General features: G+C 52.2%; 1 protein-coding gene across 1 annotated transcript; it reads left to right on the top strand.

Moving 5' to 3' along the window:
* Positions 1 to 25: 25 nt before the first annotated feature.
* On the top strand, positions 26 to 21,828 carry LOC124096700 (uncharacterized). Its single transcript, XM_046450650.1, has 4 exons — positions 26 to 79; positions 17,314 to 17,635; positions 21,025 to 21,127; positions 21,276 to 21,828. The coding sequence occupies exons 1-4, from the start codon at positions 26 to 28 to the stop codon at positions 21,805 to 21,807; spliced, it is 1,011 nt and encodes a 336-aa protein (XP_046306606.1). The 3' UTR covers positions 21,808 to 21,828.
* Positions 21,829 to 22,386: the final 558 nt, after the last annotated feature.

Below are 22,386 nucleotides of genomic sequence, written 5' to 3'. Positions count from 1 at the left end.
TGTCCTTAGAAAAACAAATCGCAACATGTGTGCTGTGTTCACAGTCATTACTGCAGTTATGGTTGAGTTTCCAGAACAGGTAGGTGAGCTTCTCCACAGCACATCTCTGTTGCTTCTCCTGTAATGAAGGTCACACACTCCATGATGGTCCATCTACAGAGCTCTCCTGGATACAGGCAGGAACAGGGGGATGCACCAGAGCAACTCAGCTGTGCTCTGTTTTGAGAGTGAGTCTGTAACAAATCTTCGAATGGTGAGAACTGGCTTCAGTTAGCACTTGTGTCAACTTTTCTGTAGATCTACACATCCCTGCCTTCAAACAGCAGATTCAAGAATAAACAATGACGCCCTATGATGACAAAGATAAAGTTACAGACCCAAGCTAAGTGGATGCTGTCATGCTCTACGCAAATCATTCTCTAAAACTTGCACATTCATTCATGTGCTTCCTGCCCCATGGACAAATTAATCCAATTTTTCTAGTATCAATCAATAACTTTTGTCTTTTTTTTGTACTTTAGCATTTATTTTCTTATTTACTGCTATGATTATGCAGAGTTGTACAAAAGAACATTTTCACTATTTGGCTTTCTTTTCTGGTTATTTAGTTGTCTATTTTCTCATATGAGGGGCTCTTAGAAGTGATTCCCTTGAGATGTCTAATACATGAGTACCCTACTGGTCTAGGGGGAATGTCAGATCCAGAATGCCCCGGAGGCCACCCCTTCCCAGCCTCTATGACTGCCCACAAGACTGGCAGCCTGCCTTACCCCGGGGCCAGCAGATAGCCCAGCCCTCAGCATGGACTGTGCTCCCTCCCAGCTGCCCTGCTGGGCTCTCTCCCGTAGGTCCCTCCCACAGCAGCCCCCACCAGCCCCCGCCAGCCCCCACTCTTCCCTTCCTGTCTTTTCAGCCCAGTTTCTGGGGTGACTGAGTAGGGAAGATCTCAGAGAAGTGTGACCTCAGGATTGTCATACTTGAACAAAGGCCCCTCCCCACAGGATCCAAGAAAGCTGTTCAGATTTTCAACATATTGGGGAAATGGAGGCCCAATCATCCAGCTAGTCCATTGGTCAGGGTAGAACTGGAATTTAGAGCCAGGCATGGTGACACATACCTGTGATCATAGCCACTCAAGAGGCCGAGGCAGGAGGATTGCAAGTTTGAGACCAACCTGGGCAACTTAGCAAGACCCTGGCATGCATGAGCCCTGGGTTCGAACCCCGGTAACACACACACACAGCGGGAACTCAGTATTCCCAGGCTCCAGGCCTAGGTCATTTGACAAGAGTCAACCCTAAACTAACAAGGACAGGTCAATGGTAGAACTTCTGTCCTCAGATGCAGGCCTCCTGGGTGACCTTTCTGGCTGGGAGGACTGTCCTAGGGCCCTGCTCCAAACTCCTTAGACTTGGGCCTGCTTATGGTGCTCCTCTCAGAACAGAAGAAGGGGCTGATGGCATTTTTTTTTTGTTTTGTTCTTTTTAGATATACATGACTGTAAGGAGTATTTTGACATATTGTATAGATATTGGGTATAACTTATTCTAATTAGGATCCCATTCTTGTGGTTGTACATGATGTGAAGTTACACTGGTCATGTGTCCAAATATGAACATAGGAAACTGACGTCCAATTCATTCTGCCATCTTTCCTGTTCCCAACCCCCTCCCTACCCTTCATTACCCCTTGTCTAATCCAATGAACTTCTATTCCATTGTGTATATATACTACATTTGCTTTATCCATTCATCTGTTGAAGGGCACCTAGGTTGGTTCCACAGCTTAGCTATTGTGAATTGAGCTGCTATAAACATTGATGTGGTTGTGTCCCTGTAGTGTGTTGATTTTAATCCTTTGTATATGACCAAGGAGAGGGTCAAATGGTGGTTCCATGCCAAGTTTTCTGAGGAATATCCACATACTGCCTTCTATAATGGTTGCACCAATTTGCAGTCCCACCAGCAGTGTATGAGTGAACCTCTTCTCCCACAGCCTTACCAACATTTATTGTTACTTGTATTCTTGATAATTATGATGGCTTTTTAAAAAATACCATTAACTCATCAAACACAAATGGGCCCTACTGTGTGCCTGGCCTTGGTGCTAGACCCTGAGGACACAGAAATAAGTCAAGGTCACTATCTTCAAGGAGACAAAGCCTCAAGACAGCGTTGTATGGAAGACAGCACAGAGTGATAAAGGAGCTAGAGCAGAGCTCCTGCTGCAGGCTGGGCAGTCTAGGAGGGCTTCCCAGAGGAGGTGGTGCTGGAGCTAGAAGGATGACTGATAAGTGGCTGGTGAAGAGGGGTGGCAGTGCGGGTATGTTCAGAAGAGAATCCTACTCAAGGTGGCAGCTTCCCCTGGGGACCTGTGGGGACCCCACCATGTCAGGCCAGTTCTGCCCTCCCCATCCGAATCCAGCTCAGGACTCACCTCCAGGCAGCCCACCTTGGTTTTTCTGATGCTCCTGGGGTCCTTGTGCTGCCACCCACAGGACTGGACTCCTAGGCACTGCAGCGTTATGTTTCTGCCCTCAGTGCAGGGTGGAACCCTGAGCTCAGGTGACCTTCCCCTCTTTCTCTCCCTCCTCTCCCTCCTCCTTTGTTCTTCTTCCCCTTCCTTCTTCCTGCTTGGCCTTGTCATCCCGTCTCTCTCCTGTTCCCCAGTGTATCCTGGGAGCAGAGTCTGATACGTGATGGAATTCTCTAGAACAGGCTTCAGGTGCCCTGCGGCCCAGAGGGATCAGCCTTTCCCTAGGGAGCCGGGGTTAGTATCCAGCGAGACCATGGCCTACCACTGAGCAGGGGTGTGCAGCTGAGGGACAGAGACAGTGTGGCCCGAATGGCGAGGCTGCCCTTCCATTCTGGGGGAAAAGGAAGATCCAGGGACCCTGGAAGGGAAGGACCTTGGGCTCGGTGGCGTCTCGAGCTCCACTTCTAGGAAGCCCCTCCCCCAGCCGCCTCCCAGTTCGCCGGCTGCCGAGGCGGCTGCTCCCATTTCCACCAGCAGCGGATCCATTAATAGCATCAATTTTATTTGCACCAGTCCCTGCGCCCTCCCCGCTCCCCAGGGGCGCCCGATCCAGAATGCCAGGCCCTGCTTCCTTTTCTCCTGGAACACGCTGACTCCCTCCCTCGGCGCCAGGGGAGTTGGCAGGATAATAACCTGCGAGAGGAAAACTCTCTCCTCCCTGCCTTCTAATCTCCAGCCCTCACCAAATTAGAAAAGGCATCAGAAGCCCATCGGGCGGACTGCCGGCAGGGAAGGCACGCCATTAACCCCGCGGCCTCCTGCGGGCCAGGCAGCCAGGGAGGAAGTTGCAGGTACCCCCATCCTCTCCAGCCCCCTGCCTCTCTGCAGCAACCACGGCCACCTCTATGTCCCCATGTCTGCTCCCATCCATTGGCATGGACTCTCCTACCCTAGTGTCCTCCTCCACCTCTTCCCTCATCCCCCACTCCCATCCTTATCAACCTTCCCAAGCCCCTGTCAGTTGCATGGATTCCTAGAATAACCAGGGGACCCTTGGCCTCCAAACCAAGTCCTGAGGCCCAGGGAAGGGACTGTTGCTATCCTGTTCTTCCTTGAGGACGGAGCTCAGCTGGCTCTTCATTTGTCCACTCAGCAAAGATGGACCGAGCTTCTGCCCACTTCGGGCTCTGTTCTAGGCTCTGGGGACACAGTGGACAGAACAAAGCCCCAGGCTGGTGGGGCCCACAAGCTACCTCTTCCAGGAGGTTGCATCTCGTTCCCTGAGGCTGGGCCAGGCATCCGCCCCGGAAGCACAAGGAAGGGTCGCCTTCTCTGTCCACACCAGCTGAGCACACACTGACATCAGGGCCCCATCTTGCTCAACTCTGCACCCTGAGCTCCCCGTTCAGGGCAGGATCGGATTAGATATTCAACCTGTCTCCACTGAACAGTCACAGCTGACACTGTGCAGCCCTTGCTGCGTGTCCTGCACGAGTGCTAAGACATACTGTCACCATTCCTATTTTAGAGGAGGAAACTGAGTCCCAGAGAGGTTAAGTGACTCATCCAAGTTTTCCAATCAGCAAGTGATTCAACCCCAGGCCGTCTGGTTCAGAGACCAAGCTCTTAACGACTCACCAGGAGGATGTTGGGCTTCTCTGTCACCTGTCCCCATGCCCTAAGGGCAGGAGGTTCCTCCTTCCACCTGATATCAACCTCAGTAACCAGAACACCACCTTGTGCTGTCTTTTCTACCTCTAAGGAGATGAAGTGTACAGATAGCAGCACCTGACCACTGTAAGGTCATCTCACCAAGCCCAGGACAACACCTCAACCCCTAGAGAAAGCACCCAGGAAATGTTGGTAGGTGGACCGATTCTCTTGGGTGATGTAGCCAAGCCAGGACAGAGCTCAGTCTTGGTCCTTCTACAGCTCACTTTGTGACCTGGGACGAGCCAGCCCCCTCTCTGAGCCTCAGCCTCTCCGTGTAGTTCCAGGAGTTGGACTAGATGGTCTTTAGGTTACTGTCCTCTGAGGAATTCTAGCTTTGATTTCAAATTACAAAAGAAAATACTCAGAGCATCAGGCAGATGGTCCTTCCCAGCCGAGACAAGTAATAAGGTGAAGAGTGTCTACACAAGGGCCCAGGGAAGACACCACACCTTCAGGAAGGGACTAGAAAACCTCCAGAAAGTATCTTTCCATGGAATCCGGGAGAGGGGAGCAGGGAATGGGAATAGCCCTGAGCCCTACTCTGTGCCTGGCCCCTCAGCACGTGTTCTCAACACTCAGCTTTCCCAAAGTAAATGTTCCCACGTCCACTTTATTTTTATTTTTGGAAGTCCCAGGGATTGAACCCAGGAGTACTTTACCAGTGAGCCACATCCCCCCATTCCTTTTATTTTTATTTTAACAGAGTATCACTAACTAAGTTGCTGAGGTTGGCCTCCAACTTGGGATCCTCCTGCCTCAGCCTCCCAAGTCACTAACAGTGTGCCACTGTCCCAGGCCTGGCAGGCCTACTTTGCAAGTGAAGACACTGAGACTTCTCCCTAAGGTCACAGAACATGTGACTGTCTGGGGCGGGGTGGGGGGTGGGGGGCAGGCATGTTTGACTCCCGGCCAGGTCATAGAGCCACGTGTCCCAGCTGCCCTGGTGTGCAGGAGCCTGGACCGGTATCCTCTCTCTAGAACACCCAGGTGCACATGAGGAGGTAGAGAGGGTATGGACAAGGACATTGCGCTCACGTTACTTCTCTGCCTGGATGTATCGCACACTATCAAGAGCCACATCAGAGTGTGTGTGTGTGTGTGTGTGTGTGTATGAGAGAGAGAGAGAGAGAGAGAGAGAATATACAAGCGAGATGGGGGCAGGATGAGATTGGGAGATCAGAAGGAAAAAGAAAGGAGTAGTTGAAGGGCAGAGGGAGGGTGTTAATATGCAGCATAAGAACGGGGACAATAATAACAATAATAATAACAAGGGTAACACAAACCTTGGGCTTTTTTTTTTCCCCAAGCTGAATGCGAGCTGGATCAGGGCTGAGGGGATTAATCTCTTAAAAAATAAGTGCCGCGTGAGGAGACAGGCAGTGATTAAGGCTTTAACTGATCAGTCTGCATCTGACAGTGAACCAGCTATTATCTTAACGGAATCAAACGAACATTCAAAGCCGTGCTCAGCCCCAAACATGAAAGGAGATGTCATCTGCTGGCAGCTGGCAAGCCGCAGGGGGAGCCCAAGGGGAGAGAGCAATGGAGGGAGAGGAGAGGAGAGGAGAGAGGGAGAGAGGAGAGTCGTGGTGAGGGAGAGGGGAAGAAGAAGAAAAGAGAGAGGAGGCACCCGGAGAGGTTTCGCAGAGGCTCCGCTGCCCCCCTTGCACACACACACACACACATACACACACACACACACACACACACGGCACCCCCAGATCGCAGGTCCTAAGGCAGGTGACAAATCGTGGTACTCCTCAGCTCTGAAGCCTTCAGTGGCTCCCCACTTCCCAGAGGATGAAGACAGGACACGGAAGGCCCAGGCTAGGGGATGGGGCCTGGAGACTCCTGCCGAAACTTATCCCCTGCGACCCGGACTCCTGCCCCTTTCTTTTCTCTTTTACTTTGGTTCAGTAAATACTTTTTAAATAAAGGAAAAGGAATAAGAGGAAAAAAACAAGTTGAAAGGGGAGAGAGGGCTCTTTTTCTAGGCCTTGAAACTCATTTCCCACTTAATTATCCCCAGAACCCAGCAACAAATGTCTCCATTCTTGGTCAGATTGTCAGAGGGTTAGGGTGGACCTGCAGGCCCCACGGTTTGTAAGAGGCAGAGCTGGGATTTGAACCCAGGCCTCTCCAACTGCAATCTCCCTGCTCTTCTCACCAGAGAAGGGAACCAGGAAGAGCCAGGGCAACCAGAAGAGAGTCCTGAGGGGCTGTCACTCTCCCGCCTGTGGCTCCTTGTGGAATGGACAGCCCTCCCTTCTCACCCCACTCTTCCTGCTTGCCCCAGGCCCCTAGACTCTGGGCCGGGCACAGTAAGTGTCAAAGGAGGGAATGAAGGAAGGGTGTGGTCCAGGGCAGGTCCCTCAGGGGCTGACGGACAGAGCTACCTGGTCTAGGGCCCAGCCAGCCCCACTCCTAGGGGGGCTCTGACCACAGGGTGGCCTGGGACAGGAAGGGTGAATCCTCACTGTCAGAGGGGACTCCAGGCCTGAGGCTACCTAAGAGAGAGATAGTGAAAAAGGAGAGAGAGGGGGGGAGAGAGAGAGAGAGAGAGAAGGGACTTCCCTGAAGAGTAGACGCATGGACTCCCACAGGCCCCATGGTGGACACTTCATCTGCTAATGAGGAACTGACCCTCAAGCCCGTGTCCCTTCTCTTACTGAGGCTCTCACTCACTTGACCAGACAGGTATTTCTCAAAGAAAATAGACGTATGGTCCCCCTCTTTCCTCTTTGTCACACTCGTGGGTTCCTTCTCCCTCATGCACACACACACGCACACACACACAGACACTGTCACAAACACAACACACTGTTTCTCACACACACATTTTCTCTCTCTCTCTCTCTCTCTCTCTCTCTCTCTCTTTCTCTCTCTCTTTCTCTCTCTCTCACACACACACACACAGAGCCAGCGCTGGGCCCTTGCTCACAGTCGGCCACTCTGGGCCACAGCTAAGTCCCCAACATTGTTCTTTTGGGTCCGGGAACACTAGGTGGGATCCCGTCACCCCTGGGGGGGCACAGCCCTGTGCTTCCTGGTGTCTGCCCCTCCCCAGACTAAGCCTTCAAGTGTGGCCCAGCAGGGAAGAGGCCAGGGCAGAAGCTGCGGCCAGCCATGGTAGGGCAAATGGGCAGGAGACCGGGGTCCCCCTGGAGCCTGAGGCAACCCTCTCTCCCTTCCCTTCCCTCTGCCTCCACCCTGGTTCAGGACATGCCCATTTCATACCTCCGTCACCTTCTCCCTGTCTTTACTCCACCAGCACCCGCCTGCCGGGGGCTCTTTCTAAAACACAGCCCAGATGGCCTCCCACCCTGAGGCCATCGACAGCACCCCTGTGCCTGCAAGGCTCAAGTCCAAACTGCTCGAGCGAGTCTCAAGTGCTCCCTGGGCCTGCGCTGCCCCTGCCCCTCTGCCTTAGGTCCCACGGTGCTGCCCCCACCCCCAGGGACATCCCCCCCTGTGCAAAGTCATTCTCACTCTGAGTCTGAGCACAACACATGTGTGTTTGTGCTTTACACCTGCAGTCACTGGTCCCATCCATCTGTCCCTCCTTCCACCCGTCCCAAGCCCCCCTCTCTTTAGAGATTATGAGGCTAACTCAACTCTACTGAGTAATTAGCACATACATGTTCATCATATTCTGGTCCCTCTATAGGTAAGAAGTCATTTACTCTTCACCCAAGACTGATGAGATACATTGTATGGAAAGGAAACTGAGCCTGGCAGTCACTGGTCACCCAAGCCAGTAATCCCAGCAGCTTGGGAGGCTGAGGCAGGAGGATAATGAATTCAAAGCCAGACTCAGCAAAAGCAAGGCACTAAGCAACTCAGTGAGATCCTGTCTCTAACTAAAATACAAAATAGGGCTGGGGATGTGGCTCAGTGATCGAGTGCCCCTGAGTTCATTCCCTGGTACCAAACCAAACAAAACAAAACTGGGCCAAAAAGAGGCTAAACAACTTGCTAAAGCTACATAGGTCTATCCAGACAGTGACAGAACTAAGATTTGAAAACAGCTTGATTCCAGAATCTATACTCTAACCATTTTACTACCCTGCCCCTCAAAGATGCTTCTCTCTCCTCAAAGCCCTTGCTAGACTCCCCAGCCCCCACCTCCAATCTCTGTCCTTCAGCTTCTTCAAGTCTGTGTTATCTGAACCTCTCATGGGCTCCTTAATTACGCAATGCCTTGAATCAGTACTTTGATCTCTGCGTGTGTTAATTTTATCCCATGAACTAGATTATTTATTATCAGGAGTATAAACTGTTTGCCATCAGTCACCCCCATCACCACCACCCGTTACCTAGCATAGTGCTAGACAGATGGGTTAAAAATAAAATCACAACAGCTAACGTGGGAATGCTAACTATGGGGCAGGCCCTGGTCTAACTACTTACCATGATTGATATCTTTATTCCTCACAGATGAGAACACAGATGGAATATTGGAATACTCCAATGTCACACAGGCTGTAGTGGATTAAAGATGGCTACATGCCTGTAATCCCAGCAGCTCAGGAGGCTGAAGCAGGAGGATCACAAATTCAAGGGCAGTCTGGGAAACTTAGTAAGGCACTATGCAACTTAACGAGATTCTGTCTCAAAATTAAATATATATATATTTTAAAGGACTGGAGATGTAGCTCAGTGGTAGAGGGACCGTGAGCTCAATTTCCAGCACTGCCGAGAGAGAGAGAGAGAGAGAGAGAGAGAGAGAGAGAGAGAGAGAGAGGACAATTTTTCATTCCCCCATTGAGATGTGGAGTTCATTTCCTTTCCCTTTGAATCTTTAACCAATAGAATGCATGGATGGGAACATGTGCACTTCTGAGGCTAAGCCTTAGGAAGACCTGGAAGCTTCCACCTGTTTGCCTCTGGGGACCCTCTGAGCTGCCCTGGAAGAAGTCTGGCTAGCCAGTGGGAAATATAACCTTGGGGGAGAGGTGGGGCTGTGGGTGCCTGCAGAGCAAGAGACCCACCTACTCCAGCTTCTTGGTCAGTCCTGCTGATGACCACAGCCCTGGCCCCTACCTGGCTGTAACTGCCATAGAGACCAGCAGAAGAACCACCCAGCTGAGCTCAGCCAGTCACATGTGTGGGGAGACACCTGGGGGTTCGAGAGATGATGGGTGTTTTATTGAACAGTAGTAGAAAACTAAAACCAGTAGGTCCTGTTATTATTCCCTCTGTTTCCAAGGAGGGGATAGATGGAAGGTCATAATGGCTGCATGATGACTTACCCAAGGTCACGCAGCTCTGGAAATGGGTGCAGGATCCTCTGCCACTTGGAGCATGGGGGAGGTGAACTGTTCCCACAGGACACCCTCAATGACCAAAAGCAAGAGGTCCTTGTGGGCGGGGTGTCCAGAAACAACCCACTTGAGTGAGCAGCGCAGCCCACTTCGCTCTGGAACTTCTATTTCCTGCCATGCACACAGCAGGAAGAGGATCGAAGCTGCTTCCCAGCTGTACACTGGGAGGACAGGGAAGGGGTCATAGTGGACAGGGTGGGACAAAAAGCACGAGTCAGATCTCCCATGGATCTCATTTCTCCTGTAGATGCCCACAGGAGCTTTTCTTTGAAAACTGTGTTCTAGTTTGAAAACCACCGGACGGGCATTCTAGGATTCCACAAACAAGTGATGGAATAAACGGATAGGTGGGATCACACTGCTTGGTTTCTGTCTCGGCAGCAGTGATGTGGAGTGGACCGGAGGGAAGGAGTCCACGGGGCACAGCAACCTGGGATGCAGTTCCCGAACCTCACAGCAGAAGACTGGCGGGCGGGGGGGGGGGTCGTTGTGCAAAAGAAAACCACAGGGACCAGAAAGATTGGAGAAGGGTGGCCTGGGTGGAGGGTGGCTGGGGCAGCAGCCTGGGTGCAGCACTCACCTAAGTAGCCAGTGTGGCCTCAAGGGTGAAGCTCCCAAGCCTGGAACATCATGCCTGGTTTCAATGCCAGCTCTGCCCTTGACGAGGTCTGGACAGATGGCACTATGTTTAAACTCTGTATACGAGTCTCTGTATTTTTATCTATAAAATAGAACTGACAGTACCTCTGTCATACAGTTGGCCTGGGGCAAATGAGATAAATCAAGGAAAAATACATCCCCGTGGTTTGCATTTAGTGAGCACTGGCTGAGTGGTAGCTCTGGGGACCACTGTGGAAGACTGGAGTGACGTGGCTTAGCCAAAGCTCCAGGAACGTGGCTAACCCAGGAGGTCCCCAAACATTTCCTCCCTGTGCCCCCATGTGACACAGGGCATATGCACTTGGGGAAGGCAGGTAGGAGGGGTAGAGCAGAGTTTGGGGAGATGGGGCTTGGGGTGTCATGCAGGGAGGAAGTAGGGATCTAACAGGTGCCCAGCTCTTGCTGGGCCTCCCAGGACCTGGGACCTGAGCCTTAGTCTGCAGAGGAGAAAGGGCAAGGGCTGGGTAAGCAGAACCATCAGGGGAGGGTTAATGAGTTCATTCAGTCCCTTGAAAAGTCTGGAGATGAACCTGACAGGGTCAAGTGCCATTCTACACCAGATCCACCAGGAGAGAAGTCAGCGTTTGGATAGTGAGGTCCCCCAGGGCAAGGCAGATACGATCCAGGAAGGGCTCGACAGCTCATGGAAAGTGAGGCCAGGCCCACCGGTGACACAAGACAGAGCTCTCAGGTAGAGACAGCATTCTGAAGTGGCCACAGCCCGGTGATTGGCTGCCACCAACTAGTTGTGACCATGGGCAAGTTGCTGGACCTGCCCATGCTGAGTGCTGTGGTGAAGGTCATGGTTCCCAATCTCGGGTGCTTGCAATCTAGCTGAAGAGACAGACATTCAGAAAAGGTTTGCTGACACTGCAGGTGGCTGATGACACACCCCCTTGTAACAGGAGGTCAGAGCCCTGAGCTGGAGCTAAGGAGAATATCAATGCGTGTTCTCAGCATCTGGGTTTGGAGAGATTAGAGGGCAGGCAATCAGAGGAAAGAGAGTCCGGAGACAGGGATACAGATGGCCTGTCCCCATTCTCCTCCCACAGTAGGAAGCAGGGTTGTGGGGTGGGAGTTAGAGTTGGGGGATCCTTGGGCATCAGGCAACTTGAATGGAAACAGAGAAATCTGAAGCTCTGGCTTCCTCTATTCCTTCCAGGGTGAGGCAGGGGCAAGGGGCACAGAGGTGAGTCAGGAGGACACTGGGCCTCACAGGTGCCTCTGCAGAGACTGTGTCCACTCTGATAGCCCCTACCAGCTGCCCCAGCGTCCCTGAGTCCCCAGGGTCAGGCCATTACAGGCGAGATTTATCACGGGCAGGTGTGCTCCAAGACGGTATATTATCCAGGATTATGAACTGTAACAGGATAATCTCTCTAATGTAATTCAAGCTCTCGACATGGCTTATGGCTCCTTAATGTACCTCAGACTGAAGAATTACAGGAACATTCTCCCTCCAGCTCCCCATGTCCCCTCCCTCCCTTCCCTGTCAACCCCTAAATGATTTAGGCAATTGCCTGAAGCCAGATCTTGGCATTTAGTCATAATTCAGTGCAGTTCAGTAAACATGACGGGCCAGGAACCTTCCTGCCTACCTCTCTCCCACAAAAGCCTCTCTCCAGCTCACCACAAGGGACAGGCTGGATGCAGGACAATCCATGACCCTCAGGACCCTGGGACTCATCCCAAGATACCCTCTTGGCACCAAGGCCTGGGCAACCAGGTTAGGCCTTGGGGGTCCCCCATCCTGTATGATATCTCCCTGACTTTCATTGCCCTCTAGACTAAGAAAACAACCCCAGAACCACAGAAAAATGGCAGAGCCAAAGGGACTTCAGGATTCTGAGATCTAAGTCTGTGAATCGACCTTATTAGCTCATGCAACTCCCGTGGACGGTTCTTTCATAATAGTTGATAATGTTTATTGAGCACTTACTAGGCACCAGGCATTTTTTTTTTAAATACTAGTGTCATTCATTCATGTTATGCTTCCAACAATTTTAAGTAGGTGCTATTATTCCCATTTTACTGATAAGAAAACAGTGGCTCAGAGAGGTGAAGTCGAGGCCACAAATCTATGAAATTGTCACCTGGCACATGAACCCAGGAATCTGACTCCGGAGCCTGCGTTGCCACCCTCTGCTCTATATGGTGCAGTCTTGGTGTCTAAAGGTCAGCACTGGAATCCAGATCCTGGTGTCCTCCAGTCCCAGCCAGGATTTCCTCCATCTACTGAGCACCTGCTCATGCATCAAGGAAACTGGAGAGCAGGATCTTCTTCCTAGACAGCATGGGTATATTTTCACGGTGGCCCTTGCATAGGGTCATCAGAATCCAGGCTTTCCATCAGCCAGCCACTGAGAAAGTGAGGAGCTCTTTCCTCTGGCCACCCAGCACTGCACTCCTCTTCTGCTGCTGCAATCTCTGCGCCCAGGCCTCACCTTCCCCATGACCTTAAACAGGAGCCAGGGGCTCCTCCGACTACCAGAATCCAAAGAAGGCAAGAGAAATCTCCCCCATGGTAGGAGGCCACCTCCGGTTGGGAAAAGTCCTTCTAAAATCAGCTCAATAAAAATAAGGCAGTCATTGGTCTTTCCCGAAGGCTTTTCCTGACCTTGGGCAAGTCACTTGGTGACTTGAACTTTGATGATTCATTGTTTTCATCTCTAAAATGGGCTAATAGCAGCAAGACCTAAATTAGAAAATGAAGTTTGTTTGTTTGTTTTTTTTTTAAGTAGTCCCTACTTGCAACTATAATAGTCCCTCCCACACACCCCTCCAGTTGAGCGGGTCATTTTGGATCTCAGCAGGATTTATTTGAGTCCCATCTTCTCCCCTATATCCATACCTAGTAAGAACAGAAAGCCCAGGTGAATTGTCTATCTCTGATCTCTGACTCTGACACAGATTAGATCCAAAGTTATACTGGTCACCCCGGATGCAGAGACTCTGACATTTGGGAATCTGCCCTGGGAGAGAAGGCTGTGCGTTCAGAGGCCCTCAGGGAATACTGGGATCGACATTATTCATTCCTTGACTTATGTCAATACATGTGACACCTGGTGCCACAGAGCGAGCTCCAGCGGAGGAGTGTGTAGACAACGTGGTTCTGATCCTGCTCTACCTCCCTTTCCCTGAACTCTGTTTCCTCATCTATAAAACAGGGTAACGTAGGAGGCCCCAGGTCCCTCCAGTCTGACATTCTGTTTGAGGACTGACTTCTTTCTCAGATTTGCCCTGCTTCTTTCCCAAGGTTCCGCAACTCCCTCTTCGGGCCTCTTCCTTCTCCCTTTCTGTGGTCAAGGACCAGGGCTTTTCTTGCCCAGAACTCGCTGAGACCTGTTATTTCTGGAAGTGCCACCAGGGGGAGCCTTCTTTTGGCTGTGTGGGGTCAGGGAGGAAGACAGCTCAAGTGAAGGCTGGGGAGTTTTCCAGTCCCAAGGGGTCCCACCAAGACCCAGACTGAAATAGGAGATTGGAGGACCTTGGGGGGATCTTTGGGAGACAGATAAGCTACAAAGAGCACACTCTAAGCTCTTGAAGGACTGAGACCTTGCCTTATGTGTTAATTCTTGTCTCGTGCATGGTGGGGTTATCTCATTTGATATTCAGTCTTATTCATGAGTCATATAGGGCAGGTGGGATTGCCTGTCACTTATAGTTGGGAGAACTGAGGGGCATCCAACCTAGGACAGATGTGCTGATGGCCCAAGTCTCTTAACTGCTGGCCCCGGTCTTGCTCTGTGCATCCTAGCCTCTCCCAGGGTCTTGGCCCAGGCTGGTGCATCAGAGACCTTCACAGACACTTCACAAATGAATGAGCCCTGTGGACAAGGCTGCAGCCTCCCTGGGGTAAGCCTTCTCTGCTCTGTGCTGCTCTGCAGGTGCACAAAGCTAAGGGACACCTAAGCCCCATAGTCTAGCCTTCCCTCATCTCTTACTATAGACTCACTCTCAAGACAGGGAGACGTTCACTGGGTCCTATTTCCCTGTAAGGCCCAGGCAGGGCAAGTGATGAGCGAATTCCTTCAACAGAAGTGAGTGCCTCTTTGTGGGAAGTCCTGCTCTAGGGCAGAGACTGTTTTTTGGAGGGGGATGGGATACTGGGGATTGAACTCAGGGGCACTTGACCACTGAGCCACATCCCAGCCCTATTTTATATTTTATTTAGAGACAGGGTCCCACTGATTTGCTTAGCACCTCATTTTTGCTGAGGCTGGCTTTGAACTCCCAATTCTCCTGCCTCAGCCTCCTGAACCACTAGGATAACAGGCATGGGCAACCACCCCTGGCTAAAACTGAGACTCATTTCAAAGCCTCCATCTCTATAGAATCTGCAATCTAGGAGAAAGAGATAGGCAAGATATGCAGCATGCCAGACAGCAAAAAAATGCTACTGGGAGGCTGGGACTGGTGGTGCACACCTGTTATCCCAGTGACTTGGGAGGCTGAGGCAGAAGGATCACAAGTTAGAGACCAGTCTCAGCAATTTAATGAGGCCCTAAGCAACTTAGACCTTGTCTTAAAATTTTAAAAGAAATTTAAAAAGACCTAGGGATTTAGTTTCATGCTCAAGCATCTCTGGGTTCAATCCCCAGTATCCAAAAAGCTACTGGGCCAGGCAGGGGCCTCACATCTGTAATTCCAAAGACTCAGAAGGCTGAGTTGAGAGGATCAGATCAGAAGTTTGAAGCCAGCTTCAGCAACTTAGTAAGACCCTGTCTTGGAAGAAAAAAATAAAAAGACCAGGGGATGTAACTCAGTGGTAAGGAGCCATTTGTTCAATTCCCAGTAACCCTTTCCCCAAATACTTGGGAAAAAGAAAGCAGGGCAAAGGAAATGGACCACCTGTGTGGGTAACAGGTGGGGTGTTGGTCAGACAAAACTTCAAAGCAGGATGGGCAGCACATTAGGGTGCTGGGGAAGCATTATTTCAAGCAGAGGGGACAGCAGTTCAAAGGCCCTGAGGCAACAGTGTGTGGATCTGCCTGTGCAACAGTGAGGGGGCAATGAGGCTAGAGCAGAATGTGGGTGGCCGGGTAGGAGGAAGGACAGGGAGGTGATGAGATCAGTAGGGTCTGGTAAGGAACTGTTCCTGAGTGAGATGTACAATCACTGGAGGATTCTAAACACATAAGAGGGACAAGATCTGACTTTCGTTTTAAAATGAAAACTCTGGGCGCTCTGTTCAGGATGGACTAAGAAAAAAGAGGTGCGGAAGGGACCAAGTTAGTGTTGCGATGTCTCAGCAAGAAAAGATGGTGGCTTGGAACAGTGAGCTCAGTGGAGTGTGGTGAAGAAAAGCAGCTTCTACACATATTTGGAAGGCAAAATAAGGTTTGCTAAGCATTCAGATGAGTTATGGCAGGAAAAAAAGTTGAGAGTAACCCCCAAGATTTTCTTCTGGAATAACTGGGAAGACAAGTTATCCTTTCCTGAAATGAAGGAGACTGATGGGTGCAGGACTGGGGGTGGGGGATTTGGGGGCCGGACAAGGGTTTGAAATTTTGAAGTCATGCAAGCTGAATTTGAGGTGCCTACTATGTGTTCAGGTGGAAAAAGGAAACTGGACTTAAAGGAGGGCAGGTCAGCAGAAATTAATGGTCGAGCTAAGAGAGCAAAACCGAAGCCTCCTGTCTTCCCACTCCCAATAGAGCCCTTTCCATAGTAAGAAGAGCACTCTTTCTTGTGTTGGAGAAGTTAAATACCTGCGCTCAAAACCTAGGGCGCAAGAGGAAATACGGTAACCCCCGCGCATCGACCCGGGCTTGCCAAGCGCCAGGGCTAGAGGAGGTCGGAGCAGAGGGGCTGCGCCCGCTCAGAGGAGGCTGGCTGTCTTGGGGAATTTGGGCGAGCCCCGAGGGGGCCAAAACCTCCGCAGTCATCCTGGGCGGAGCGAGAGCTGCTTGAGATTCGGGGCGGATCTCCACCGAGGTCTGGGTTTTTTCTCTCGGCAGCGGTCTTGACTCGTTTCCTGGAGCCACCGTCAGATATTTATTTAACCTCGCAGTTCAGCCTCCTGGGGGCCAGCAGAGAGGGATGGAGGCAGGGTGGAGAAGGCTGGTGGAGAAGGGGGGAGGGGAGAGATTCCTTTTCCTCCCCGCTTGCCTAATACGTGTAGTCCCTCCCGGGGCACCCAGACATCCGGGGGTCAGCCAGCCCCTTGGATCCCAAGTGTCAGCGTGAGGAGCCAGGAACCACGGAAGCCCACCCCGTCGATTTTAGAACGAAGAAACCGAAGCGAGGAGTACTTTGCCCAGGACAACAGCGAGTCCTGGGTAGTGCCAAACTCCCGGTCTCGGGAGCCCCCCATTCCTTGTCTGCCAAACGAGCATTGGGGGCCGCGTGGTGCCAAGGCAGTGGGGTGACTTCAGATCTGCGCAAGCCAGCCTTGCGATGGGGCTCAACACTTCACCTCTCTGTTCCTCAGTTTCCTAGTCTGTACAAAAGTCTCGCCCTGCCTCCTTGTCTGGTTGCTGGACCAAAGAAAAGTAACAGCTGCCAGTTGACAAACCCCAGTGAGCCTGGCACTGTCCCCAGTGCTGCTGCGCACCGGGCCTACCGGTGTCCTCCGAGGTTTGTAAACCTCCGCGGCTTCCCCAGCCTGGGAGGACGGGGCGGTTAGAGTGAGAGCTGGAAGGTGGAAGCCAGAATCCCAGGACAGAAAGGAACCCCCCACCACTCGGCGGCAGTGCCCGCCCCCGGGCTCAGGGGTCAGTGAGGGGGCCACTGGAGGAGGGGTGGCAGGGGGGAGCGGAAGTCCCTGCTAGGAGGCCCCACTTCCCCTCCCCCCGGCCGGCCCCGGGGCAGGTGAAGAGGGGACCGGGCTCCGCTCCAGGTGGTGGGGCAGCGACGGGGGTGGGGAAAGGCCCAGCAACAATGGCACTTTTCTTTGGGACTGTTTGGTTCGAGCGGGTGGGCGGAGGGGGAGGAGGCGGCGGGGCGCGGGGAGGGGGCTGGTCAGCGGCATCTGGCTGCACACCTGCTCCTGCTTAACCCTGTGCGTGCTGGGGCGGGGCGCGCGGCGGCCGCGACTCTCCAACTACCCAACAGGAGTCCAGGGCCGCAGGACAGCCAGCCCAGGGGTCCCCTGGCCGGGCCTGGCGGCCTCAGGGTACCGAAGAGTGGGGATCCCTAGCGGGAGCGTGCTCCCAGTGCCCCTGGCTGTGCCTCTCACCCTGCCCTGGCCCCTTGGAGATGGCGCGGGCTTTCCAATCCGCCTCCAGTACTTCAGCTCCGTGCAGGCAGAAGAGGGAAGCCAGGGGTGGCTCGGGGCCTCGGCGCGGACTCCCCACCGCCCTCGGGCCGTTCCGGGAAGCCGGCCTTCCGGAGGCGGCGCGGCGGCCACGGCCATGCCAAGGGCGCGAGGCGCGGGCCAGGCCCAGCGGGCGGCCGCCAGGCGGGGGAGCTAGCGCCGGGCGCGCCTCTCGCGCTAAACGCTTCCAGGCGCCTCGCTGCAGGTGAGCCCCGCGCGCAGCGCACCCCGCCCCGGGCCGCGCCGACGCCCCCTGCCGGTGGGGCGCCCAGACGGCTCAGCCCCGCGCTGCACCTGCGAGCTCTGGGACCCCCGCCCGCCGGCCGGCGCTGTCCTCCACCCTCACCCAAGGGCAGGCGCGCTGGCCCGTCGCACAATCGCAGCTTGTTTGTGGGCGGAGGAGCTGCGCCGGGTGCGGCGGCCCTGCGCCAGCCCACTGATCCCATAAAATATTATTTGTGTTTAAAAATTCCAGTAATTGGCTATGCAGCCGCTTTTTCCGAGCCCCGTGCCAAACGCAGTAAAAATCGCAGTCCGGCTGGGGTTATTTTCATCATGCAAATTCCCATTTCTGTAAACAGGGTTAAAACGCCTGGAAGGGGCCGGGCTGGGACTAGAGAAGAAAAGCAGAGGGATGTGTTCTCAGACTCTGAAGATGGTCAGAAGGGTCTCTATTACTGTGATTTTTTTGCCTGGATAGTTGGGGAGAGTTATTCAGATAATTCCCCAGTCGCTTTCCCTTGAAGACCAGTGCCTGAATCCCATTTCCTTAACTTTCTCCTTCTCTTGACCCATTTGAACAACTTACATCATTAAATCATGGAATTCTAACTTTTATCTCCTTTTTATGTTACGAGAGAAAACTGAAACCAGAGAAGGGAGACACTTGCCTAAGGTCACACAGCAAGTTAGTGTTAAAAGTCAGGGCAACACATAGACTGCCTGACTGCCCAGCTGACAGACCTCTGAAGGGCTTGGAAGAAGAGGAGGCTAGAGCAGGTGGCCAGCGCAGGTAGTGGAGAAGCCAAGGCCTGACTCCGGTGCTGATTGTGGGCATAATAACTGGGGAAAGACTCCTCCCTCTCCAAACATCCCCACTTCCTGTCCCTGGCTTGGAAAGGGGGAGGAGGGAGTCCCTGCCAGGCCCTTGGAAACCCTGAGTAATGGACAGGGGAGCCTCTGCCCTGCTCCACCCAGTGATGGCTGCTGTCTGCGGTAAGGAGCCTCTGAGAGGGGGAACCACACACGTGGGAGAGAGGGAGGGAATTTTTTCTTTTTTTTAAGCAGAGACAGAAGAGGAGCCCAGATTCTGAAGTTGGAAGGAGAGTTGGGGCTCAGAAAAGAGTAAATAATGCTAAATTATTTGTCATACTGTATGTGCCCTAATTTATTATTGCTACATTGTCTTGAATGCTTATTATGTGCCAGGCACTCCTGTTGCAATCTGTCTCATTTATCTCTTGAAGCCTAGGAGGTAGTTACTAATGTTATGCCCACTTTCCTGATGGAGATACTGAGGCTTCGGGAGATGAAGTCACCTGCTCAAAGTAGCCAATAAGGAAATCCCTTTCCCTGGGGATTTCTGTGAATAGGAGATCTGTTGACTCAACAACCCCAAGTGTTCTATCAACCAAGCATCCTCCTGTCTCACCCCACTTCTCCTTGTTAGTCATTGGGGCATGTTACTTTTTTCCCCTGGATATTCCCCCACCCAGCTTCTTCAAACCCTAGAACCTTCCATTCCAGAGGCTGAGGGATTCCTGGATAGACCCTCTGTGATGCTGTGTTTAGACCACTTCTCAGGGTGGTACAGAAAAGTGGGGTGTGGAGTTTAATGCAAAAAAACCACCACAACAACAAACTCCTTTTCCAAAAGTATTTATATACTTTGTAGTGCCTCCTCCAAGGGCATCCAAAACCATAAACACACTCCCCAAAACAGGGGCGCAGGTTGTGGTTACATAAAAGAAAGGTATTTCTAAGAGTTCAGGGTTATTTTACAGCTGAGCTGCCTGTCACTACCAGTATGTGGACACAGGCCCGGAAGCTCCCTCTCCAGTAGTGATGGCAAACGGATTCCAACTCCCCCCTTAGCTTTCTTGCTCAGAAATCAATTCTAACCCAGAACTCCAGATACACTGCTATACAAACAGAGGGCCTCACTGCAGTCCAGTGGAATTCAGGTGGTGTAGAAGTGTTTTGTCGATCTCTGAATGGAAATGCTCTCAAGGTAGAGAACATCGGGGAAGGAAGAGGACCCTCAGCTGGGCCAGGTTGGGGGGAGCTTCTGGGATGGGGAGAAATATACTTCAGGGTGGAGTCCTTGTTGAGAAGGTGAAAAGAAAAGAAAAAAGAGTGTCTGGAGGACTCTATCATGAGAAGTGTAAAAGCAAGCTGGTACCAGAATCCCAAAGGCCTGGCCAGCATCCTGAGAGATCCCACTCCTGCTTAGGGCTCCTCTCAGCCCTCTCCCTCTGGGTCTCCTATCTTCAGCCTTACTTCGGCTCAAGGGGAGTCTCCACCTCCCAGCACTGCATAGAGAGTCACCTCCAGGGCCTGGACTTGAGTTTTGGGATCCTAACACCCTCCTGCCCAAAGCTGTCATGAGAATTAAGAAGTGGGTAACAGCCTAACCCCTCAGAGAAGGAGAGGGTTCCCCCCAATGAGCTCAGGGTTCTGATCGTGAGAGCCTCTGTGTCACAGAGGAGACTTGGGTACGGTGAATTCCCGGAGAGTTCACCCAGGCCAGGTTATGTGAAAACACAATAGCTCCTTGGTGTGTGTGACCTACGTGGATGATGTCACAATGGTTTTAAGGTGTGGCTGGTATCTTTCAGCTCAGTTATTTTTGGACCTTGAAGGACCAAGAGGCAAAACCTCTTTCCTCACAATCCCCTCCCCTTGTCCCACTCCACTCCAGAAAGGGTAGGATAGAATGGTGGGGGTGGGGCCTGTGACCTTTCTTCCACTCAGCAATGAATTTGGACCTCCTCTCAAGGAGGGACATGATCAGAGATGACCATAGTCCCAACCTGTAAGGAAACACCAGTGAGAAAGATATATAGAAGCCAGGTGTGGGTGGCACCCACCTGTTATCCTAGTGACTCAGGGGGCTGAGGCAGTAGGATCACAAGTTCAAGGCTAACCTGGGAACTTAGTGAGACCCTTTCTCAAAAAATAAAAAGGGCTGGGGATGTAGCTCAGTGGTAGAGCACCCCTGGGTTCAATCAAGTACCACCAATAAGAACAATGGTACAGAAAGCATATCTTACATACCAGGTACAAACTATGTGGTCGCCGCCATCAGAGAGGAGCAAGGGGCTAAGGGGACCTAAGCAAAGAATTTTTCAAGGTGAAGAATGGTCCAGGCTTTGAATAACTGGTAGAATTTTTATCAGGCAGAGAGGGGAGTGGCAGAGAGGGGGTGGTGGGAACAGCATTGAAGCAGGCTGGAATAGAAAGGTCTACAGCAGGAGTCTGGGATGAGGCGGGTAGCTGGGAGATGGGGGCCCTGTCTCCTCCCCAAAAATCTCAGGATCTCTTCTCAATCGCTGTCCTGGTCTGAGGTCCCCCCTTGTCTCACTTTTTTTTAAGAGAAAAGAAGTGTGTACTCCAACTTCAAATCTGTGTCCAAGATCTCACCAGAGGACATTTGGCACAATGAAGAGGAGGAGGAAGAGGAAGAGGAAGAAATGGGGTATGTGGGCCTCTGCCTTGTCTGCTGTCTCTATCACTGGCTCCTGACCAGTACCCAGCTCTCCTCTCTGTCCACTTCATGCCCATCTCTACGGCTCCTCCATCTCCTTCTGCTCCCTGATCCCGAGCTTCCTTCCCTTTTTGCTCAGGATCAAGACACTCCTCTCAGTGCCCAGGCAGGAGTCGGTGTGGGGGCTGGTGGCCTGGCCCAGAGCCTCTCTGGAGCAGACTCCTTGGTGGGAAGACCTGAATTTCTCCCTGCCCCCGCTCCGTGGGCCCTGTGAGTGCAACCTGGGGGCAAAGGTGACCCTCACCCCCCAGCCCTCCCCGGCCTCCAGCTCCACCCTTCAAACCTTGCCCTACTTGTCATCCAAGTTGGAACTCACTTCTCTGGGGGACCAGCCTCAGAAAGAGCCTTCTCCGTCAGCTTCCCACAAGAAGACCCCCAAGATCAGGAGGAGGCATCACCACAAGGCCAGGCGCCAGGCCTCCCCTAAGAAATCCACTGCCTCACAGGCCCTGCAGCGACAGCTAGCCCCAATGTCAGTGTGGCCTCCGATTAGTATCAAAGCCCCCGCCAAGGGTTCAGCTCTCCAAAGTGGCCATGCACCCTTTGCCAAAGAGGACTCACACTCCTCAGGTACTGGTGACCACCCCTTGCCCCAGCTTTCTCCCAAATAAATATTTTTGTTAGATCAGCAATGGTCTATGACTTCTTTCTGTCCCCAGATAGAGGAAAGATCATTCCTGGCACTTTCACATGCATTCTTATTTCATTTCATCTTCGAGATAATCACAAAAAGGTTGAAAACAAGTCTGATTTTGTAGATGAGGAAACTGAAATTCAGAGGAGTAGAGTTACTTTCCAAGGTGGCACAGGAAAGATCTGACCTCACGTCTGAGTCTGAAGCCTGTGTCCCTTCCTCAGAGCTCCAAGATATCATTCTGGAGGCAGGCCCATGATAATACACTGGACAGGGCCAAGGAACTTGCAAGATCTTGCAGTTCCATCAGTTGAACCCACCTTAGCAGGTCAGTTTTCCTTTGAAGACTTGGGGCCAACTGTCCCCCTGTCCCCACACTGAAACTTCATCCCCTCTCCATAGCATGCTCCTCCCCCAAAAGTTCCTGCCCAAGACCTGTACCATGCATGAATTCCATCCTCTCCTTCAAAATTCAGTACATATGTGTGCTTTGTGACAAACTGGAAATCTAAACATTCACTGGATATTAAAGACTATTTTGGCAGGGTGTGGTGGT

This window comes from Marmota monax, unplaced genomic scaffold (assembly GCF_021218885.2).
Source record: "Marmota monax isolate L192 unplaced genomic scaffold, Marmota_monax_Labrador192_F-V1.1 WCK01_AAM20220418_F8-fsc00127, whole genome shotgun sequence".
NCBI lineage: Eukaryota > Metazoa > Chordata > Mammalia > Rodentia > Sciuridae > Marmota > Marmota monax.
The sequence above is the reverse complement of the archived record's forward strand: the minus strand, read 5'-3'. Positions and strand labels throughout refer to the sequence as shown.